The following is a 19,308-nucleotide window of genomic DNA, read 5'->3' as shown; positions in this document are numbered from 1 at the left end:
GTCAAATTGACCAACAACGTAACAGGAGGGTTAACCTCCTAAGGTCGAAGTCGAACTTCCCAACAGTTTGGGCTAACACTATGACCCCTCCGTGGAAAGGTGAGACTCTCACAAACACGTACATTGTTTTGCTCTAGGACGTCCGGAGGCCTCACAAGACTTGTCTGAAGGTCCCCTGGTACCAGTTGAAAAAGATTATGGAAGTACTGAATATATGGAGACTGTTAAGAGACACAAATAAGGGGTTAAATACATGTACAAAAAAATTACAAATGTTTCTTGATCTTTCTATTATCAATCAAATTCAATGAAATTAATTTATAAAGCCCTTTTTACATAGCCGATGTCACAAAGTGCTACACAGAAACCCAGCCTAAAACCCCAAACAGCAAGCAATGCAGATGCATTGTCTGTTCCCATACAATTGAAGTCAGAAGTTTACATACACTTAGGTTGGAGTCATTAAAACTCGTTTTTCAACCACTCCACACATTTCTTATTGACAAACTATAGTTTTGGCAAGTTGGTTAGGACATCTACATTGTGCATGACACAAGTAATTTTTCCAACAATTGTTTACAGACAGATTATTTCACTTATAATTCACTGTATCACAATTCCAGTAGGTCAGAAGTTTACATTAACTAAGTTGACTGTGCTTTTAAACGGCTTGGAAAATTCCGGAAAAATATGTCATGGCTTTAGAAGCTTCTGATAGGCTAATTGACATCATTTGAATCAATTGGAGGTGTACCTGTGGATGTATGTCAAAGCCTACCTTCAAACTCAGTGCCGTCTTGCTTGACATCATGGGAAAATCAAAAGAAATCAGCCAAGACCTCAGAAAAATAATTGTAGACCTCCACAAGTCTGGTTCATCCTTGGGAGCAATTTCCAAACACCTGAAGGTACCACGTGCATCTGTACAAACAATAGTACGCAAGTATAAACAACATGGGACCACGCAGCCGTCATACCGCTCAGTAAGGAGACGTGTTCTGTCTCCTAGAGGTGAACGTACTTTGGTGCGAAAAGTGCAAATCAATATCAGAACAACAGCAAAGGACCTTGTAAAGATGCTGAAGGAAACAGGTACAAAATGATCTATATCCACAGTAAAACGAGTCCTATATCTTCATAACCTGAAAGGCCGCTCAGCAAGGAAGAAGCCACTGCTCAATAACCAACATGAAAAAGCCAGAGTACGGTGTGCAACCTTATTTCCCTTGTTTTGTATGTATTTAGTATGGTCAGGGCGTGAGTTGGGGTGGGTTGTCTATGTGTGTTTTCTATGTTGGGATGTTTGTGTTCGGCCTGGTATGATTCTCAATCAGAGGCAGCTGTCAATCGTTGTCCCTGATTGAGAATCATACTTAGGCAGCTGGGGTTTCACGTTTGGTTTGTGGGTGTTTGTTTCCTGTGTCAGTGTTTGTGCCACACGGGACTGTTACGGTTAGTTCATTTGTTATTTTGTATCGTGTATTGTTTTCGTGTTTATTAAATTCATGGAAACTTACCACTCTGCAAATTGGTCCTCCGATCCTTCTCGCCTCTCCTCGTCCGATGAGGAGGACGACTTAGACTGCCGTTACAGCTCTGTTACCAGAGTTTACACAGTTATATATAGAGTCATGTCATCAAGGAATGTTCTGCCACCAGAGGTTACTCGGTTATGTATAGAGCTCTACCACTCAGCTGAAGTCCTGGAGCTCTACTACACAGCTGAAGCCCTAGATTTCTACCACTCAGCTGAAGCCCTAGATTTCTACCACACAGCTGAAGTCCTGGAGCTCTACCACACAGCTGAAGTCCTGGAGCTCTACCACACAGCTGAAGTCCTGGAGCTCTACCACTCAGCTGAATCCCTGGAGCTCTACCACTCAGCTGAATCCCTGGAGCTCTACCACTCAGCTGAAGTCCTGGAGCTCTACCACTCAGCTGAATCCCTGGAGCTCTACCACTCAGCTGAATCCCTGGAGCTCTACCACTCAGCTGAATCCCTGGAGCTCTACCACTCAGCTGAGTCTCTGGAGCTCTACCACTCAGCTGAGTCTCTGGAGCTCTACCACTCAGCTGAGTCCCTGGAGCTCTACCACTCAGCTGAATCCCTGGAGCTCTACCACTCAGCTGAGTCTCTGGAGCTCTACCACTCAGCTGAGTCTCTGGAGCTCTACCACTCAGCTGAGTCCCTGGAGCTCTACCACTCAGCTGAATCCCTGGAGCTCTACCACTCAGCTGAGTCCCTGGAGCTCTACCACTCAGCTGAGTCCCTGGAGCTCTACCACTCAGCTGAATCCCTGGAGCTCTACCACTCAGCTGAATCCCTGGAGCTCTACCACTCAGCTGAGTCCCTGGAGCTCTACCACTATGCTGAATCCCTGTTATCCTGTCTTTAAAGCAGCGCAGTGAAATGTCATTCTGCTATCCTGTCTTTAAAGCAGCACAGTGAAATGTCATTCTGTTATCCTGTCTTTAAAGCAGCACAGTGAAATGTCATTCTGCTATCCTGTCTTTAATGCAGCGCAGTGAAATGTCATCCTGCTATCCTGTCTTTAAAGCAGCACAGTGAAATGTCATCCTGCTATCCTGTCTTTAAAGCAGCACAGTGAAATGTCATCCTGCTATCCTGTCTTTAAAGCAGCACAGTGAAATGTCATCATGTTATCCTGTCTTTATAGCAGCACAGTGAAATGTCATTCTGCTATCCTGTCTTTAAAGCAGCACAGTGAAATGTCATTATGTTATCCTGTCTTTAAAGCAGCACAGTGAAATGTCATTCTGCTATCCTGTCTTTAAAGCAGCGCAGTGAAATGTCATCCTGCTATCCTGTCTTTAAAGCAGCGCAGTGAAATGTCATCATGTTATCCTGTCTTTAAAGCAGCACAGTGAAATGTCATCCTGCTATCCTGTCTTTAAAGCAGCGCAGTGAAATGTCATCCTGCAATCCTGTCTTTAAAGCAGCGCAGTGAAATGTCATCCTGCAATCCTGTCTTTAAAGCAGGCCAGTGAAATGTCATCCTGCTAACCTGTGTTTAAAGCAGCACAGTGAAATGTCATCCTGCTAACCTGTGTTTAAAGCAGCACAGTGAAATGTCATCCTGCTAACCTGTCTTTAAAGCAGCACAGTGAAATGTCATCCTGTTATCCTGTCTTTAAAGCAGCGCAGTGAAATGTCATCTTGCCATCCTGTCTTTAAAGCAGCACAGTGAAATGTCATCATGTTATCCTGTCTTTAAAGCAGCACAGTGAAATGTCATCCTGCTATCCTGTCTTTAAAGCAGCGCAGTGAAATGTCATCATGTTATCCTGTCTTTAAAGCAGCACAGTGAAATGTCATCCTGCTATCCTGTCTTTAAAGCAGCGCAGTGAAATGTCATCATGTTATCCTGTCTTTAAAGCAGCACAGTGAAATGTCATCCTGCTATCCTGTCTTTAAAGCAGCACAGTGAAATGTCATCCTGCTATCCTGTCTTTAAAGCAGCACAGTGAAATGTCATCCTGCTATCCTGTCTTTAAAGCAGCACAGTGGAATGTCATCCTGTTATCCTGTCTTTAAAGCAGCACAGTGAAATGTCATCCTGCTAACCTGTCTTTAAAGCAGCACAGTGAAATGTCATCCTGCTAACCTGTCTTTAAAGCAGCACAGTGATGATACGTTATTACAATAGAGGCAGTAATATCCACAGTGGCCCGTAGAGACCGTCCCATTACGCCTGTCTCTGATTGGATAACTCTAGTCCACCATGCCCTGCAGCTGTCTTTGTGAGTATAAAACTCCGTGTAGGTGTCTGCTCAGGTCTCAGGTCAGGGAGTGAAACCCCTTCAGAGTGTGTGTGAGAGAGTGTGATGCAGCTGCTGTGGGTGGTAGTGGTGGGGTTGTTAGGAGTCTTTGGGGCAGAGGGAACGGAGGCTGTCTGTGGGATGCTGGGGAGCCCAGAGTTCCCTCTGCTGTCCAAGGAAGGAGACGTGACTATAGGAGGAGCCTTTTCCATCCACAGCAAAACCACACAGCCCCCACTCTCCTTCACAGAACCACCACCCTCTCTCACCTGCTCCAGGTAAGCTCCTTCACAGACACCACCGCTCAAATTCTCCAAGTAAGCTCCTCCTTGGTTACAGTTTATTGAATATTTGGCTATTTTAAAATTATAAGTTTTTAAAAAATTATCAAATTAAACACAATTTTTGTGGTTGTATGCTCATGATTGGTAAAACTTCAACTGATCTCTTTCTTGACCTTTCCTCTAGTGTAAACCTCAGAGAGTTCCGGTTTGCTCAGACCATGATCTTCGCCATCGAGGAGATCAACAGCAGTGACACTCTGCTTCCGAATGTCTCTATTGGATATCGTATTTATGACAACTGTGGCTCGACTCTGTACTCTATGCGTGCGGCCATGGCCCTGATGAACGGTCAGGAGAGGACGGTGGGAAAGACCTGCTTTGGCCAAACAGCAGTTCACGCCATCATCGGAGAGTCAGAGTCCTCCTCCACTATAGTGATGTCACGCACCACCGGTCCATTCCAAATACCTGTGGTAGGAGGCCCTATAGGACAAGCAATTATACGAGAATTTAAGTCTATCTTGTTTTAGTGTATTCAGTTCCGTCTCTTTCTCTCTCCCTCTGTCTCTCCCTTTCTCTTTCTCTCCCAATCCCTGTCTCTCTCCCTTTCTCTCTCTCTCTCCATGTCTCTCTCGTCCTCTCTCTCTTCTGTAGATCAGCCACTCTGCCACATGTGAGTGCCTTAGCAGCAGGAAGGAGTACCCTTCTTTCTTCCGAACCATCGCCAGTGACTTCTATCAGAGCAGAGCCCTGGCCCAGCTGGTCAAGTACTTCGGCTGGAGCTGGGTGGGAGCGGTCAACAGTGATAGTGACTATGGCAACAGCGGCATGGCTATCTTCCTGGCTTCAGCCCAGGAGGAGGGTGTCTGTGTGGAATACTCAGAGAAGTTCAGCCGGACGGAGCCAGAGAAGCTGTTAAAGGTTGTTAATGTGATCCGAGGTGGGAAGGCCAAGGTGATCGTAGGCTTTCTGGCCCACGTGGAGATGAACAACCTGCTGGAGGAGCTCAGTCTGCAGAACATCACCGGCCTACAGTTTATTGGTGTGGAGGCCTGGATCACTGCAGACAGCCTGGTCACCCCTACTAGCTACAGTGTGCTGGGGGGTTCACTGGGGTTCGCTGTCCAGAAGGCCAACATCAGCGGCTTCTCTGACTTTGTGATAAAGCAGTTCTGGGACACGGCATTTCAATGCACAGAGACAAGCCACCAGGAGAATGCAACAGTGAGTAGTCCTTGTAGTGAGAATCAGGATCTGATAGAGCTGAGAGATTATAATGCAGACGTGGAAGAGCTCAGATACTCTAGTAATATCTATAAAGCCATATATGCAGTGGCCCACTCCATGCACAGCTTGCTGAAGTGCAAAGAGGGACGCGGATGTGATCAAAATGTGAGAACTGAACCTTGGCAGGTAACAGCAACTAAAAACATCCATTCTCTATTCCTCACTGCCAGTATATCTCAAAATAAAAAGCTCATACTTGTTCCTTTTTTCCCCAGGTAGTGGAGTCTCTGAAGCAGGTGAATTTCACCATAAAGACAGGGGACCAGGTGTGGTTTGACAGTACAGGTGCTGCAGCAGCCAAGTACGAGGTGGTGAACTGGCAGCGTGGGCCAGACGGAGGGGTCCAGTTTAAACCAGTGGGCTACTATGATGCCTCCCTACCCCTTGGACAACAGTTTGTCCTCAGGACAGAGGACATAATTTGGGCTGGGGGGCTCCAACAGGTAAAGTAAATAGGTGCCAACAGAGTAAAACGAACTAATTTACAAACACAACGTTTCTGAATAACAGAAGCTTAGCGGTTAGAGCGTTGGGCCAGTAACTGAAAGGTTGCTGGTTCAGAAATTCAAGCGTACAAGGTTAAATATCTGTCGATGTGCCCATGAGCAAGGCATTTCACCCTAATTAGCTCCAGGGGCTCGGTACTACTATGACTGACCCTGTAAAACAACACATTTCACTCCACCTATCCGGTGAACGTGAATATAAAACATCCTTTCCTTCCTTATTGCGTGGCTCATTATTACAATTGAAAACATTTATGTAACAAACCCTGCTGGAGTAAAACATGTAACATTTACAGTAAACCGTGTATGCTCTCTGTACCCCTAAAGATGCCCTTGTCAGTGTGTAGTGAGAGCTGTCCCCCAGGCACTCGTAAGGCTGTACAGAAAGGAAAGCCTGTATGCTGTTATGACTGTGTCCCATGTTCAGAGGGAGAGATCAGCAACGCTACAGGTACCACAAGCCCAACATTCATTCTACACAGAACTTACACAAATTGCGCGATGTGTGTCCTAATCCAGTTTTTCAGAGTTCAGTCCTTGGTCAATGTAATGTCTAGATTATGACATCATGTGTTCTACTTTACTACTCATCATACTAATCATGATTTCCTTTCAGATTCTAATGGCTGCATACACTGCCCTGATGTGTACTGGTCCAATCTTGGCAGAGACAAATGTATATTTAAAGCTATTGAGTTCCTGACGTTTACTGAGGTCATGGGGATTGTACTTATGCTTTTCTCCTTGTTTGGAGTGTTTCTAACTGTGCTTGTGGCTATTCTCTACTTGATAAAGAAAGACACTCCCATCGTCAGGGCCAACAACTCTGAGCTGAGCTTCCTGCTTCTCTTCTCCTTGACTCTGTGTTTTCTGTGCTCTCTTACTTTCATTGGCCGGCCCTCTGAGTGGTCCTGTATGCTGCGTCACACAGCGTTTGGGATCACCTTCGTCCTCTGCATCTCTTGTGTTCTGGGGAAAACAATAGTGGTGTTGATGGCCTTCAGGGCTACACTTCCAGCCAGTAATGTCATGAAATGGTTTGGTCCTCCACAGCAGAGACTCAGTGTTCTGGCTTTCACTCTCATACAGGTCCTGATCTGTGCTCTTTGGTTAACAGTCTCCCCTCCTTTCCCCTACAATAATATGAAAACCTACAAGGAAAAGATCATTCTAGAGTGTGATGTGGGTTCAGCTATTGGTTTCTGGGCTGTGTTGGGCTATATAGGACTGCTCTCTCTCTTGTGCTTTGTGCTGGCTTTTCTGGCTCGGAAGCTGCCTGATAACTTCAATGAGGCCAAATTCATCACCTTCAGCATGCTCATATTCTGTGCAGTCTGGATCACCTTTATCCCAGCTTATGTCAGCTCTCCTGGGAAGTTCACTGTAGCTGTGGAGATCTTTGCTATTCTGGCCTCTAGTTATGGAATGCTCTTCTGTATATTTGCACCTAAATGTTATATAATCCTGTTTAAACCTGAGCTAAATACCAAGAAACACATGATGGGGAATATGAAATGAAATTAAAACTTACAATAAAAACATGCAATGATGCTTTTCCTAAAATCTTTCCATGTGCTGCTCTGCTGGAACACGTAAAACTTGTCATTGGAAATGTGTTAAGCTTCAATGCTATTCTGTCAACATACAGTACATGCACCCCACTGTTAGTGAAAGACACACAAGCAAATGGCATGTCCTTATTTTGGCAAATAAGCCACTGGGTCTTTCCACGAAATGAGTACCTTCCGGCTACTGTAACTTGGTGGGAAAAAAAATGTTGATTTCACCTGATTTTAATATTCTGTCATGAAGAGAACATTTTCAACTGAATAAAAAACATGTTTTCCCATCTCAAGAGGTTAAAATTTACAGTCCTTAATTGAAACAATACTAAAGCCAACACCCTGCCTCAGTTTTGGTAAAAAATCTGTTTAAAAAACGTATTCAGGATCGGTGTCCCTTCCACGGGACGGTTGAGCTAATGTAGCCTAATGCGATTAGCATGAGGTTGTAAGTAACAAGAATATTTCCCAGGACATAGACATATCTGATAGCTTAAATTCTTGTTCATCTAACTGCACTGTCCAATTTACAGTAGCTATTACTATGAAAGAATACCATGCTGTTGTCTGAGGAGAGTGCAGAATTTTTAACATAGAAAGTTATTAATAAACAAATTAGGCATATTTGGGCAGTCTTGATACAATGTCGGGAACAGAAATGCAATAGTTAATTTGATCCGTCTAAAACGTTGCACATACACTGCCGCCATCTAGTGGCCAAAATGTATATTGCACCTGGGCTGGAATAATACATTATGGCTTTTCTCTTGCATTTCAAAGATGATGGTACAAAGAAAATACAAAAGAGCGGTTGGTTTTTTCTTTGTATTATCTTTTACCAGATCTATTGTGTGATATTCTCCTACATTCCTTTCACATTTCCACAAACTTCAAAGTGTTTCCTTTCAAATGGTACTAAGAATATGCATATCCTTGCTTCAGGTCTTGAGCTACAGGCAGTTAAATTTGAGTATGTCATTTCAGGCGAGAAATGAGAAAAAGGGACGGATGCTTAAGAGTTTTTTAAGCATTTCTAGCCTGTCTATTTATAGGTAACAGGGTTGACATGTTATGTTCGACCCGCTCAGATTTCCACCACATAACAAGAAAATGGCCAAGAGTAGACCCGCCTCGGCTGCTTTTACACTGTGATTTCACTAACAGATGTTCCACAAACTATTTATATTTTCTTTAATCAGTAACCCGTTTACTTACATGTCCGAGCTGAGCTTCTCTAATAATGTGTATAAAGCAGTGTGTGCTGTAGCCCACTCCATACATGACCTGTTGACCTGCAGGCACAGTAAAGGCCAAGGTGTTAATAGGAACTGTGCACACAGAGACAGCATCGAGCCAGGACAGGTGAGACAGCATCGAGCCAGCACAGGTGAGACAGCATCGAGCCAGGACAGGTGAGCGGCTACCTTTATGGCCCACAGATAGTTCATTTTGTTCAACTGATTTGATAATTGACTGACTGGTTTTATGAAAATTACAAATATTTACAATCACACCATTTTACTTCTAAAGTACATTCATTCTACACTCTTAAAAAAAAGGTGCTATCTAGAACCTAAAAGGGTTCTTCGGCTGTCGCCTTAAGAGAACCCTTTGAAGAACCCTTTTTGGTTCCAGGTAGAATCTTTTTTGATTCCGTGTAAAACCCTTTCCACAGAGGGTTCTACATGGGAACCAAACATGGTTTTATTAGGAACCAAACAGTGTTATCCTACTGGGACAGTGTACATCAGTACATGGTGATTATTTTAAGTCATGCAGGTGTTGAGATACCTGCGATACGTAAACTTCACCATGAAGTCTGAGGAGAGTGTTTAAATTTTTTTTTAACAGAGAGCCCACTGCCATGTATGAGGTGGTGAACTGGCAGAGAGACCAGGCAGCAGAGACAGTGTTTGTCACTGTGAGGAATTTTGATGCCTCTCTCGCAAATGGAGAGCAGTTTGCCATAAATGGGATAAAGAGAGAATGGGCGTGCAATCCCTTAAAGGTACACATTTACACAGAAAACACATGGTAGCAGTTACAGGTACTTTCATAAAACATAGATAAATAGATTAAAGATATATTCATTTGTCGGAGATGACACATACAATGTGTAGGCGGGAATGAATTGAATGATTGTGTGACCAAGGGGGATTTATAATATGAGTGAAGGAGTAAAGAGAGACAGACAGGTTAGAGGGAGTGTGCAGGTGTTGTGTTTCAGAGGTCTCGGTCTGTCTGTAGTGACAGCTGCTTCCCAGTGTTCCTCCAGACAGCGATCAAAAACAATACCAGTCTGCTTTTTATCCTGTATCCCCCCTGTGCTGCTGGGGAGATCAGCAACCTAACAGGTGAGAAAACTGATACCACAGCCGGCCCTTAGCCTTTTGGAGGCCTTAAGCTAAATGTATTTATTTTTGGTCCGGGGGACCCCTAGCGGCCCCGCATGTCTCTTAGTGGATAGGGCTGGGCTCTGACTGATACAAACCAAATCCACTGACCAAAAAGATAGATTAACTGTAGAATATGTGTTCACTTTTAGAATATGTGACTCACTACCTGGATTCGGTCTTATGTAGCAAAATTTGAAATTGTGTTTTTTACATTGGATGAAAGTAGAGACTCAGAGCTACAAAATTGTATATCATACACTGCATTTGAGGAACAATGGGAAAGTAATTTCAAATCAAATCAAATGTATTAATATAGCCCTTCTTACATCAGCTGATATATCAAAGTGCTTTACAGAAACCCAGCCTAATACCCCAAACAGCAAGCAATGCAGGTGTAGAAGCACGGTGGCTAGGAAAAACTCCCTAGAAAGGCCAAAACCTAGGAAGAAACCTAGAGAGGAACCAGGCTATGAGGGGTGGCCAGTCCTCTTCTGGCTGTGCCAGGTGGAGATAACAGAATATGGCCAAGATGTTCAAATGTTCATAAATGACCAGCATGGTCAAATAATAGTAATCACAGTGAACAGGTCAGGGTTCCATAGCTGCAGGCAGAACAGTTGAAACTGAAGCAGCAGCACGGCCAGGTGGACTGGGGACAACAAGGAGTCATCATGCCAGGTAGTCCTGAGGCATGGTCCTAGGGCTCAGGTCCTCCGAGAGAGAGAAAGAAAGAAAGAGAGAAAGAGAGAATTAGAGAGAGCATACTTAAATTCACACAGGACACCGGATAAGACAGGAGAAATACTCCAGATATAACAGACTGACCCTAGCCCCCCGACACATAAACTACTGCAGCATAAATACTGGAGGCTAATTCTGCTTTGAAAGTTGATCAACTTGTAAACTCACTTTTGAGAAAAATTGCCTTTGAATGTTTTGGTATCGAGTGAAGAACTCGTCTTTGTCTACACCCATTCAGCATAGTTCACACCCTCTTCAGCTTTAGCCCCACCCATCTCGTTTTGCTCTCGGAGCGCACATCTGACACTCTGGCCGATGATTTGTTTACCTCTGGATAACATGAAAACAGCCTAACCAGTCTAGCTGAAAAAAAATGTATGCCGCTTTTTTCTAGACGCTTACTGACACCGGCCATATTCAACGTGTGTTGTACACACGTCACGTAACGTCAGCTAACGAGCCAGCCAGCTAACGTTAGCTAGTTAAACAACAATGAACAAAGTGCAAATAATGCCACAGTGCTGGAGCTAACCAACCAGGTTCAATGTTAGTTAGCTAGCTAACATTAGGATCTAACTAGAAAAGCAAACGGCTCTGGGAAGTGACAGCTGCCTATTATAATACATTACTTGATTATAGCATTTTCCTTGTACATTCCTTGTACGTTCCCTGGAACACTGGTCAAACGGAGACAAGAGTCGCTGTGTCCCAAAGGGGGTGGCATTTCTCTCATTTGACGAGACCATGGGAATCCTCCTGGCTGCAATCTCATTGGTCGGAGCGTGTTTGACCACAGTGGTGCCATTGGTCTTCGTTCACTTCAAAAAGACTCCCATTGACAGGGCCAACAACTCTGAGCTGAGCTTCCTGGGGAAAACAATAGTGGTGTTGATGGCCTTCAGGGCTACACTTCCAGCCAGTAATGTCATGAAATGGTTTGGTCCTCCACAGCAGAGACTCAGTGTTCTGGCTTTCACTCTCATACAGGTCCTGATCTGTGTTCTTTGGTTAACAGTCTCCCCTCCTTTCCCATACAACAATATGAAAACATATAAGGAAAATATCATTCTAGAGTGTGATGTGGGTTCAGCTATTGGTTTCTGGGCTGTGTTGGGCTATATCGGACTCCTGTCTCTCTTGTGCTTTGTGCTGGCTTTTCTGGCTCGGAAGCTGCCTGATAACTTCAATGAGGCCAAATTCATCACCTTCAGCATGCTCATATTCTGTGCAGTCTGGATCACCTTTATCCCAGCTTATGTCAGCTCTCCTGGGAAGTTCACTGTAGCTGTGGAGATCTTTGCTATTCTGGCCTCTAGTTATGGTTTACTTTTCTATATATTTGCTCCAAAGTATTATATCATATTACTTACACTTTATACACACTTTAGTATTGAGAGGGGTTGGGGAGGATGTGGGCGTTAGACAGGTGCACTGGTCCCCCCCCCCCCCCCCCCCCAAAATGGTCAGTATTGTGAAATAATTCTAAAGTTAAGGAAATGTTTGAATGGAGAAAGCTGATCCTAGAGCAGCGCTGTCTTTCTTTCGATCCCGTCAATATCGACACACTCTCCAACGACGCACTTAGCGACCGTTCTCTCGGCGTAATGTTTTGGGAAACGCATGTTAAATCTTCGGCTGTTTTAAAACAGTCGTAAACCTAAGTTTCATCGCTATCGGGAAACTGGGCCCTGGATTGCTCTAGAAGTGAGGATAAATGGTAGGCATGTTTTCTGCTATCCACTTTATGTTTAAATTATTATTTTGGGTATAAGGGAGGGTCACTTGTTTTTTTTAAAAATCTTTCATGGAGAGTTTAGTTCAAATATATATTTCCTGAAGGGAGGGCATTCGATTTTGTTTGAAGATAGGTCAGATTTTCTCCAGGTACTGCTTATTATAAATAACCTACAGTACATGTTGACTGATTGAAATAAGTTATTTCCTAGGGACAAATTATGACTAGAAAAACAATAATGCTAAACTATTCACTAATACTCCAAAAACAACTCTCTTGTATTTCTGCCTGAATTACAGTTTCACCGGAAACGTTCTGATTTCCCCCAAAAACTCGCCACGTAAAAAAATAAAGGTTTCTTCAGGGAACTTATATTTTAGAATCTATATTCAGAAGTGACTGAGCCATTGGTTCTGGGAAAGACACACGGGACTGCACTACTCTTACTTAAAACCTCTTAGGGATCCCTTTTAACACCTAATAGGCCAACTGTTTTGTCAATCACTCAGTGAGTGTCATCATTGGTTGAAACTAAGACATTGAAACAGTTGTAAGCTCCTATAGCATCATACCCATCATTAATGGTAACATATAAAGGAGCCCAGATGGAGCATTGTCGGGACGGTGAGAGGTGAGAGACTCGGTAAAAAGCTATGCTGCAGCTAGCAGACCTTCTGGTGATCCCTCTGCTGATAGTGACAGCTAAGGCTGGGCAGCCTGTGTGCAGATCTTATGGAACAAAAGAACTGTCACAGTTCTCAAAGGAGGGAGACATCAACTTAGGAGGTATTTTCTCCTTTCACCAAAACCCAGTCAGTGTGAATCCAACTCTGCAAGTCAACCCAGGAAGCATCCAGTGTGAAGGGTAAGAACATGTTGAATAGTTTGCTGTGAATCATAATGCTCATGTCTCTGTTCACATGGACAAACATGTATGTTCACAGGTGTGTAAGAGAAATTATGTTCAAAAAGTGTTGAAAACTGTCTGTCTCTGGCTGGGTTTTCACGGACTAAATGCTTTATACGTCTGTCTCTGGCTGGGTTTTCACTGACTAATGCTTTATAGGTCTCTGGCTGGGGTTTTCACAGACTAAATGCTTTACAGGTCTCTGGCTGGGGTTTTCACAGACTAAATGCTTTACAGGTCTCTGGCTGGGGTTTTCACTGACAATGCTTTACAGGTCTCTGGCTGGGGTTTTCACTGACTAAATGCTTTATACGTGTCTGGCTGTGATTTCACTGACTAAATGCTTTATATGTCTGTCTTTGGCTGGGGTTTTTACTGACTAAATGCTTTATACGTCTGTCTCTGGCTGGGATTTCTCTGACTAAAACTGAAGTGACAGTACTAGAAGTCGTCTCTGCAGGCTGGACCCAGGTGAGCTCCAGTATGCCCAAACTATGATCTTTGCCATAGAGGAGATCAATAACAGCTCTGAGCTGCTGCCAGGGCTGTCTCTGGGCTACAGGATCTTTGACTCGTGTCCCAGCATCCCCCTGTCTGTGCGGGCGTCCCTGGCTCTGATGAATGGATATGAGGAGGAGCCACAGAGCTGCACCAAGCTCTCCACTGTGCATGCTGTCATAGGGGAGACCACCTCCACCTCCACTATAGCCATGGCACGCACCATGGGGCCCTTCCACATACCAGTGGTGAGTCAGGGAGTGTATGTGTGTATGTATTGAGAGAGTGAAAGGCAGAGATGATACTATGTGAAAATGCTGCCGTGCCCATGTGCTACTTTTACAGAACGGCAACGTTGGAGCAGTGTGTTAGAAACGTCTGTCTTTGTTGTCTTTCCAGCTCAGTCATTCAGCCACCTGTGCTTGTCTGAGTAACAGAAGGCAATACCCTTCATTCTTCAGAACCATCCCCAGTGACCACTACCAGAGCAGAGCCCTGGCCCAGCTGGTCAAACACTTTGGCTGGACCTGGGTGGGGGCCATCAGAACCAACAGTGACTATGGTAACAATGGCATGGCCACCTTCCTGAAAGCAGCGTCCAGTGAAGGGGTGTGTGTAGACTACTCAGTGGCAATCTACAGGACCGACCCCAGAGAGTGGTTCCTGAAGGTGGTGGACATCATTAAACAGTCCACCTCCAAGGTGATCGTGGCGTTTGCAGACGGCACAGACCTGGAAATCCTGATAAAAGAGCTGTACCTGCAGAATGTGACGGGGTTGCAGTGGGTGGGTAGCGAGGGATGGATCACCTACCGTTACATCGCCTCCCACGTCAACTACGCCGTGGTCCAGGGGGCGGTGGGCTTCGCTGTGCCCAACGCGGTCATCCCCGGCCTGGGGGAGTTCTTGGCCAACAGGCGGCCCTCCACCCAGCTGGGGGACAGGGGTCTGGTGGAGTTGTGGGAGAGCGTGTTCAGCTGCAGCATGACTCCTGGCTCTCCGGTCAGAGCCTGCACAGGGAGGGAGTCCCTGAGAGACACTGGCTCCCGCTACACAGATGTGTCAGACGCTAGTCTGCTCAACAACATCTACAAGGCTGTGTACGCTGTGGCTCACGCTCTACACCTGCTCACTACCTGTCAGAGTGGACAGGGGCCATTTCAAGATAACACGTGTGCAGCCAGGGATAAAATAGAGCCGTGGCAGGTAAAGTAACTATGTGGCTTTACTAAGCCAACAAATAACACCTGTAGCCTGTAACTATGTGGCGTTACTAAGCCAACAAATAACACCTGTAGCCTGTAACTATGTGGCGTTACTAAGCCAACAAATAACACCTGTAGCCTGTAACTATGTGGCGTTACTAAGCCAACAAATAACACCTGTAGCCTTTAACTATGTGACGTTACTAAGCCAACAAATAACACCTGTAGCCTGTAACTATGTGGCGTTACTACGTTAACAAATAACACCTGTAGCTTGTAACTATGTGGCGTTACTAAGATAACAAATAACACCTGTAGCCTGTAACTATGTGGCATTACTAAGATAACAAATAACACCATTTGCCTATGACACGAGGTCGGGTGGAGAACGTAAGATTGTGTTATAAAAAATACCACTGGGCCTCCCGAGTAGCGCAGTGGTCTAAGGCACTGCATCGCTATTGCTAGATGTGCCTATAGAAATTCTGGGTTTGAGTCCAGGCTCTGTCGCAGCCGGCCTGGACCCGGAAACCCATGGGGCGGCGCACAATTGGCCCAGAGTCGTCCGGGTTAGGGGATGGTTTTGCTGGCAGGGATGTCCTTGTCCCATCGCGCTCTAGCGACTCCTGTGGCAGGCTGGGCGCATGCACGCTGACACGGTCGCCAAGTGTACTGTGTTTCCTCCGACACATTGGTGTGGCTGGCTTCTGGGTTAAGCGAGCAGTGTGTCAAGAAGCAGTGTGGCTTGGTTAGGGGCGTGTTTCGGAGGACGCATGACTCTCGACCTTCGCCTCTCCCGAGTGCATACGGGAATTGCAGCGATGAGACAGGGACTGTAACTACCAATTAGATACAACGAAATTGGGGGAAAAAAGGGGTAAAAAGTTCAAAAATCAACACCACTTATTTTCTTTCCTTCCTCCAGGTGTTACATTACCTGACCCAGGTGAATTTCACCACTAGGCATGGTGAGAGGGTGTTCTTTGATGATCAGGGGGACCCATCGGCACGCTACGCCCTGGTCAACTGGCAGATGGATAACACAGGGTACATCTCGTTTGAGACCATCGGCTACTATGACGCCTCACAACCTGAGGGCCAGAAGTTTGAGATGAAGGAAGGTGTGAGTGCTGTCTGGGCAGACAATCAGTCTGAGGTGAAGACTTGTTAGGGAGAAGCATCTATTAATCATTCATCACAACTGTGTTCCTTTAAGAGTTTTGCATTAAAGTATACTGTATACTTGTGTGTGTTTAAATATGAGTGATCCCTTGGCGTAAAGGGTGTCTGTGTGTTCCAGGTACCCAGGTCTATCTGCAGTGAGAGCTGTCTGCCAGGGACACGCAGGGCCTTCGTTAAGGGGAAACCTTTCTGTTGCTTTGACTGCATCGCCTGTGCAGATGGGGAGTTCAGCAACACCACAAGTGAGACCTCAGGACTCGTAGCTTTTACGCTAGCCTTCATCCTGTTCATGTTGGGAAAAATCTCAGCCAGCACTTTACTGGTCTATCTGAAGATGTACTCGCTGTACATAATCAAACTATTTATGCTTTCAGATGCAGTGACATGTACAACATGCCCCCCCGAGTACAAGTCAAATGAAGAGAGGAATAACTGTCATTTGAAAGGCATTGAATACCTCACCTTCAAGGAACTCATGGGTGTACTGTTGGTAGCATTTTCTGTGTTTGGTGGGTGTCTGACAATGACAATAGCACTGATATTCTTCCACTACAGAAAGACTCCCATCGTCAGGGCCAACAACTCTGAGCTGAGCTTCCTGCTGCTCTTCTCCTTGACTCTGTGTTTTCTGTGTTCTCTTACTTTCATTGGCCGGCCCTCTGAGTGGTCCTGTATGCTGCGTCACACAGCGTTTGGGATCACCTTCGTCCTCTGCATCTCTTGTGTTCTGGGGAAAACAATAGTGGTGTTGATGGCCTTCAGGGCTACACTTCCAGCCAGTAATGTCATGAAATGGTTTGGGCTTCCACAGCAGAGACTCAGTGTTCTGGCTTTCACTCTCATACAGGTCCTGATCTGTGCTCTTTGGTTAACAGTCTCCCCTCCTTTCCCCTACAAGAACATGAAGACAGATAAGGAAAAGATCATTCTAGAGTGTGATGTGGGTTCAGCTATTGGTTTCTGGGCTGTGTTGGGCTATATCGGACTCCTGTCTGTCTTGTGCTTTGTGCTGGCATTTCTGGCTCGGAAGCTGCCTGATAACTTCAATGAGGCCAAATTCATCACCTTCAGCATGCTCATATTCTGTGCAGTCTGGATCACCTTTATCCCAGCTTATGTCAGCACTCCTGGGAAGTTCACTGTAGCTGTGGAGATATTTGCTATTCTGGCCTCTAGTTATGGAATGCTCTTTTGTATATTTCTCCCTAAATGCTACGTAATTTTATGTAAACCAGAGAAAAACACCAAGAAACATTTGATGTGTAAAACGTCATCAAAAGCACTTTGACTTTGTTACAACACCTTTTGAATATATTTTTACTTTAAAATGTTTTGATGTTAGATGATATTGTTTATAAAGTCTTTTGTTTGATTTAATGTTTTTAGATAATATTACAGCTCGTAAGTTTCATCTCATATCTTTATATCCTGATCTGTGTATTATGCAAGAAACTATTTGTTGATAATGGTTCCTCTGCTAATTTCTCAGAGATCTCTTCTCAAATGTGATAATAACCATTGAAACTCAGTGAAACTAATGAAATGTTGAAATCACATCTGACAGTTTATTTTAAAAGGTAAAATCACTTCACCAAAACAACGAACTCATCATGCTGCTTCTTTTTGTGCAACACTTAATTTTAAGGGGTCTTTATGTGTAATTACGCTGTAACAAGTAATGTGTTTAATTATATAGTTACACTGAAATAACAATATTTAACTGGTGGCAACTGCAGTTTGTAATTACAGAGGTGTAACAACAAATGCTTGTTACCATGCATATTACAAATGGGCAAGTGTCCATTTAATTTACCAATGTAGTGTTCAGTTTCTACTCAGCTGCATCCTATTCAGTAATACGTGTCACAAGGTTGTAATATCTTGTGGACAAATGCGCTGGGTGTCCCAGATTACAGACGTTGAAGGTTCAATAGGCTCTCATTACCTACCTGTGAAAGCGAACTCTTCAAAATATCCACTCAATGTTGTTGACAGCAATTTCCCCCCCCACCCCCAAAAAAAGTGTACCATCTGGGTTTACTAAAACAGATCGGATATAGATCCACCTTACTGACTACCGTCTACCGTATGGATGTCATCCCAGATTATAATATTTTTTACTTTTAATTAATCTTACCCATTATGACAAGCTGAACCTCCTTGCCAACCAAGTGAGAGGATAAACCCACGACTACACCACATAATACATGTAATATCTGCGTAAGTACAATGTAATTACTAGGTGTTACACAGGCTTTCTTTATCGAGTTAAAATTAAGTGTTTTTCTATGTACTTATTACTCATTACCAAGTGAAAATACCTACAAAAGATGAGCTTCTACTTCAGTCAACTTTATTGAAACATGTAAAAAAGACCTTACATTTCTTACAAAATTATAAGGATGTTTAATTAGATTTCAAACATAGATACAGTTGAAGTCGGAAGTTTACATAAACCTTAGCCAAATACATTTAAACTCAGTTTTTCACAATTCCTGATATTTAATCCTGGTAAAAATTCCCAGTGTTAGGTCAGTCAGGATCACCACTTTATTTTAAGAACGTGAATGTCAGACTAATAGAGAGAATGATTTATTTCAGCTTTAATTTCTTTCATCACATTCCCAGTGGGTCAGAAGTTTACATACACTCAATTAGTAGTTGGTAACATTGCCTTTAAATTGTTTAACTTGGGTTAAACATTTCAGGTAGCCTTCCACAAGCTTCCCACAATAATTTGGGGGAATTTTGGCCCATTCCTCCTGACAGACCTGGTGTAACGGAGTCAGGTTTGTAGGCCTCTTTGCTAGCACATGGTTTTTCAGTGCTGCCCACAAATGTTCTATTGGATTGAGGTCAGGGCTTTGTGACGGCCACTCCAATACCTTGATTTTGTTGTCCTTAAAAGCCATTTTGCCACAACTTTGGAAGTATGCTTGGGGTCATTGTCCATTTGGATGACCCATTTGCGACCAAGCTTTAACTTCCTGACTGATGTCTTGAGATGTTGCTTCAATATATCCACATAATTATCCTGCCTCATGATGCCATCTATTTTGTGAAGTGCACCAATCCCTCCTGCAGCAAACCACCCCCACAACATGACACTGCCACCCCCGTGCTTCATGTTTGGGATGGTGTTCTTCGGCTTGCAAGTCTCCCCCTTTTTCCTCCAAACATAACAATGGTCAGTATGGCCAAACAGTTCTATTTTTCTTTCATCAG

At 44.2% G+C, this 19,308-nt stretch overlaps 2 protein-coding genes and 1 pseudogene across 2 annotated transcripts; all 3 read left to right on the top strand.

The window, feature by feature from the left end:
- The first annotated feature begins 1,076 nt into the window (after positions 1-1,076).
- On the top strand, positions 1,077-7,375 carry LOC120028522 (extracellular calcium-sensing receptor-like). Its single transcript, XM_038973717.1, is given in 8 exon segments — positions 1,077-1,151; positions 1,662-2,388; positions 3,869-4,058; positions 4,249-4,537; positions 4,719-5,477; positions 5,567-5,794; positions 6,185-6,308; positions 6,474-7,375. Coding segments are annotated over 8 exon segments (3,294 nt in total).
- Positions 7,376-9,283: 1,908 nt separating this feature from the next.
- On the top strand, positions 9,284-11,978 carry LOC120028521 (vomeronasal type-2 receptor 26-like). The gene is made up of 2 exons (XM_038973716.1): positions 9,284-9,340; positions 11,196-11,978. The coding sequence occupies exons 1-2, from the start codon at positions 9,284-9,286 to the stop codon at positions 11,976-11,978; spliced, it is 840 nt and encodes a 279-aa protein (XP_038829644.1).
- A 966-nt stretch (positions 11,979-12,944) lies between these two features.
- On the top strand, positions 12,945-17,371 carry LOC120028786 (annotated as a pseudogene).
- The last annotated feature ends 1,937 nt before the right edge of the window (positions 17,372-19,308 follow it).

Source organism: Salvelinus namaycush, chromosome 34 (assembly GCF_016432855.1).
Source record: "Salvelinus namaycush isolate Seneca chromosome 34, SaNama_1.0, whole genome shotgun sequence".
In the NCBI taxonomy this organism is placed as follows: domain Eukaryota; kingdom Metazoa; phylum Chordata; class Actinopteri; order Salmoniformes; family Salmonidae; genus Salvelinus; species Salvelinus namaycush.
This window is presented reverse-complemented; position numbering and strand designations above follow the sequence as displayed.

Bases quoted from the DNA above. Each gene is read 5' to 3' on its own strand.
- LOC120028521 (XM_038973716.1), top strand. From the start codon at position 9,284: ATGTATGAGGTGGTGAACTGGCAGAGAGACCAGGCAGCAGAGACAGTG. The intron at 9,341-11,195 runs GTGAGGAATTTT...ACTTGATTATAG, and splicing joins CAGAGACAGTGTTTGTCACT to CATTTTCCTTGTACATTCCT.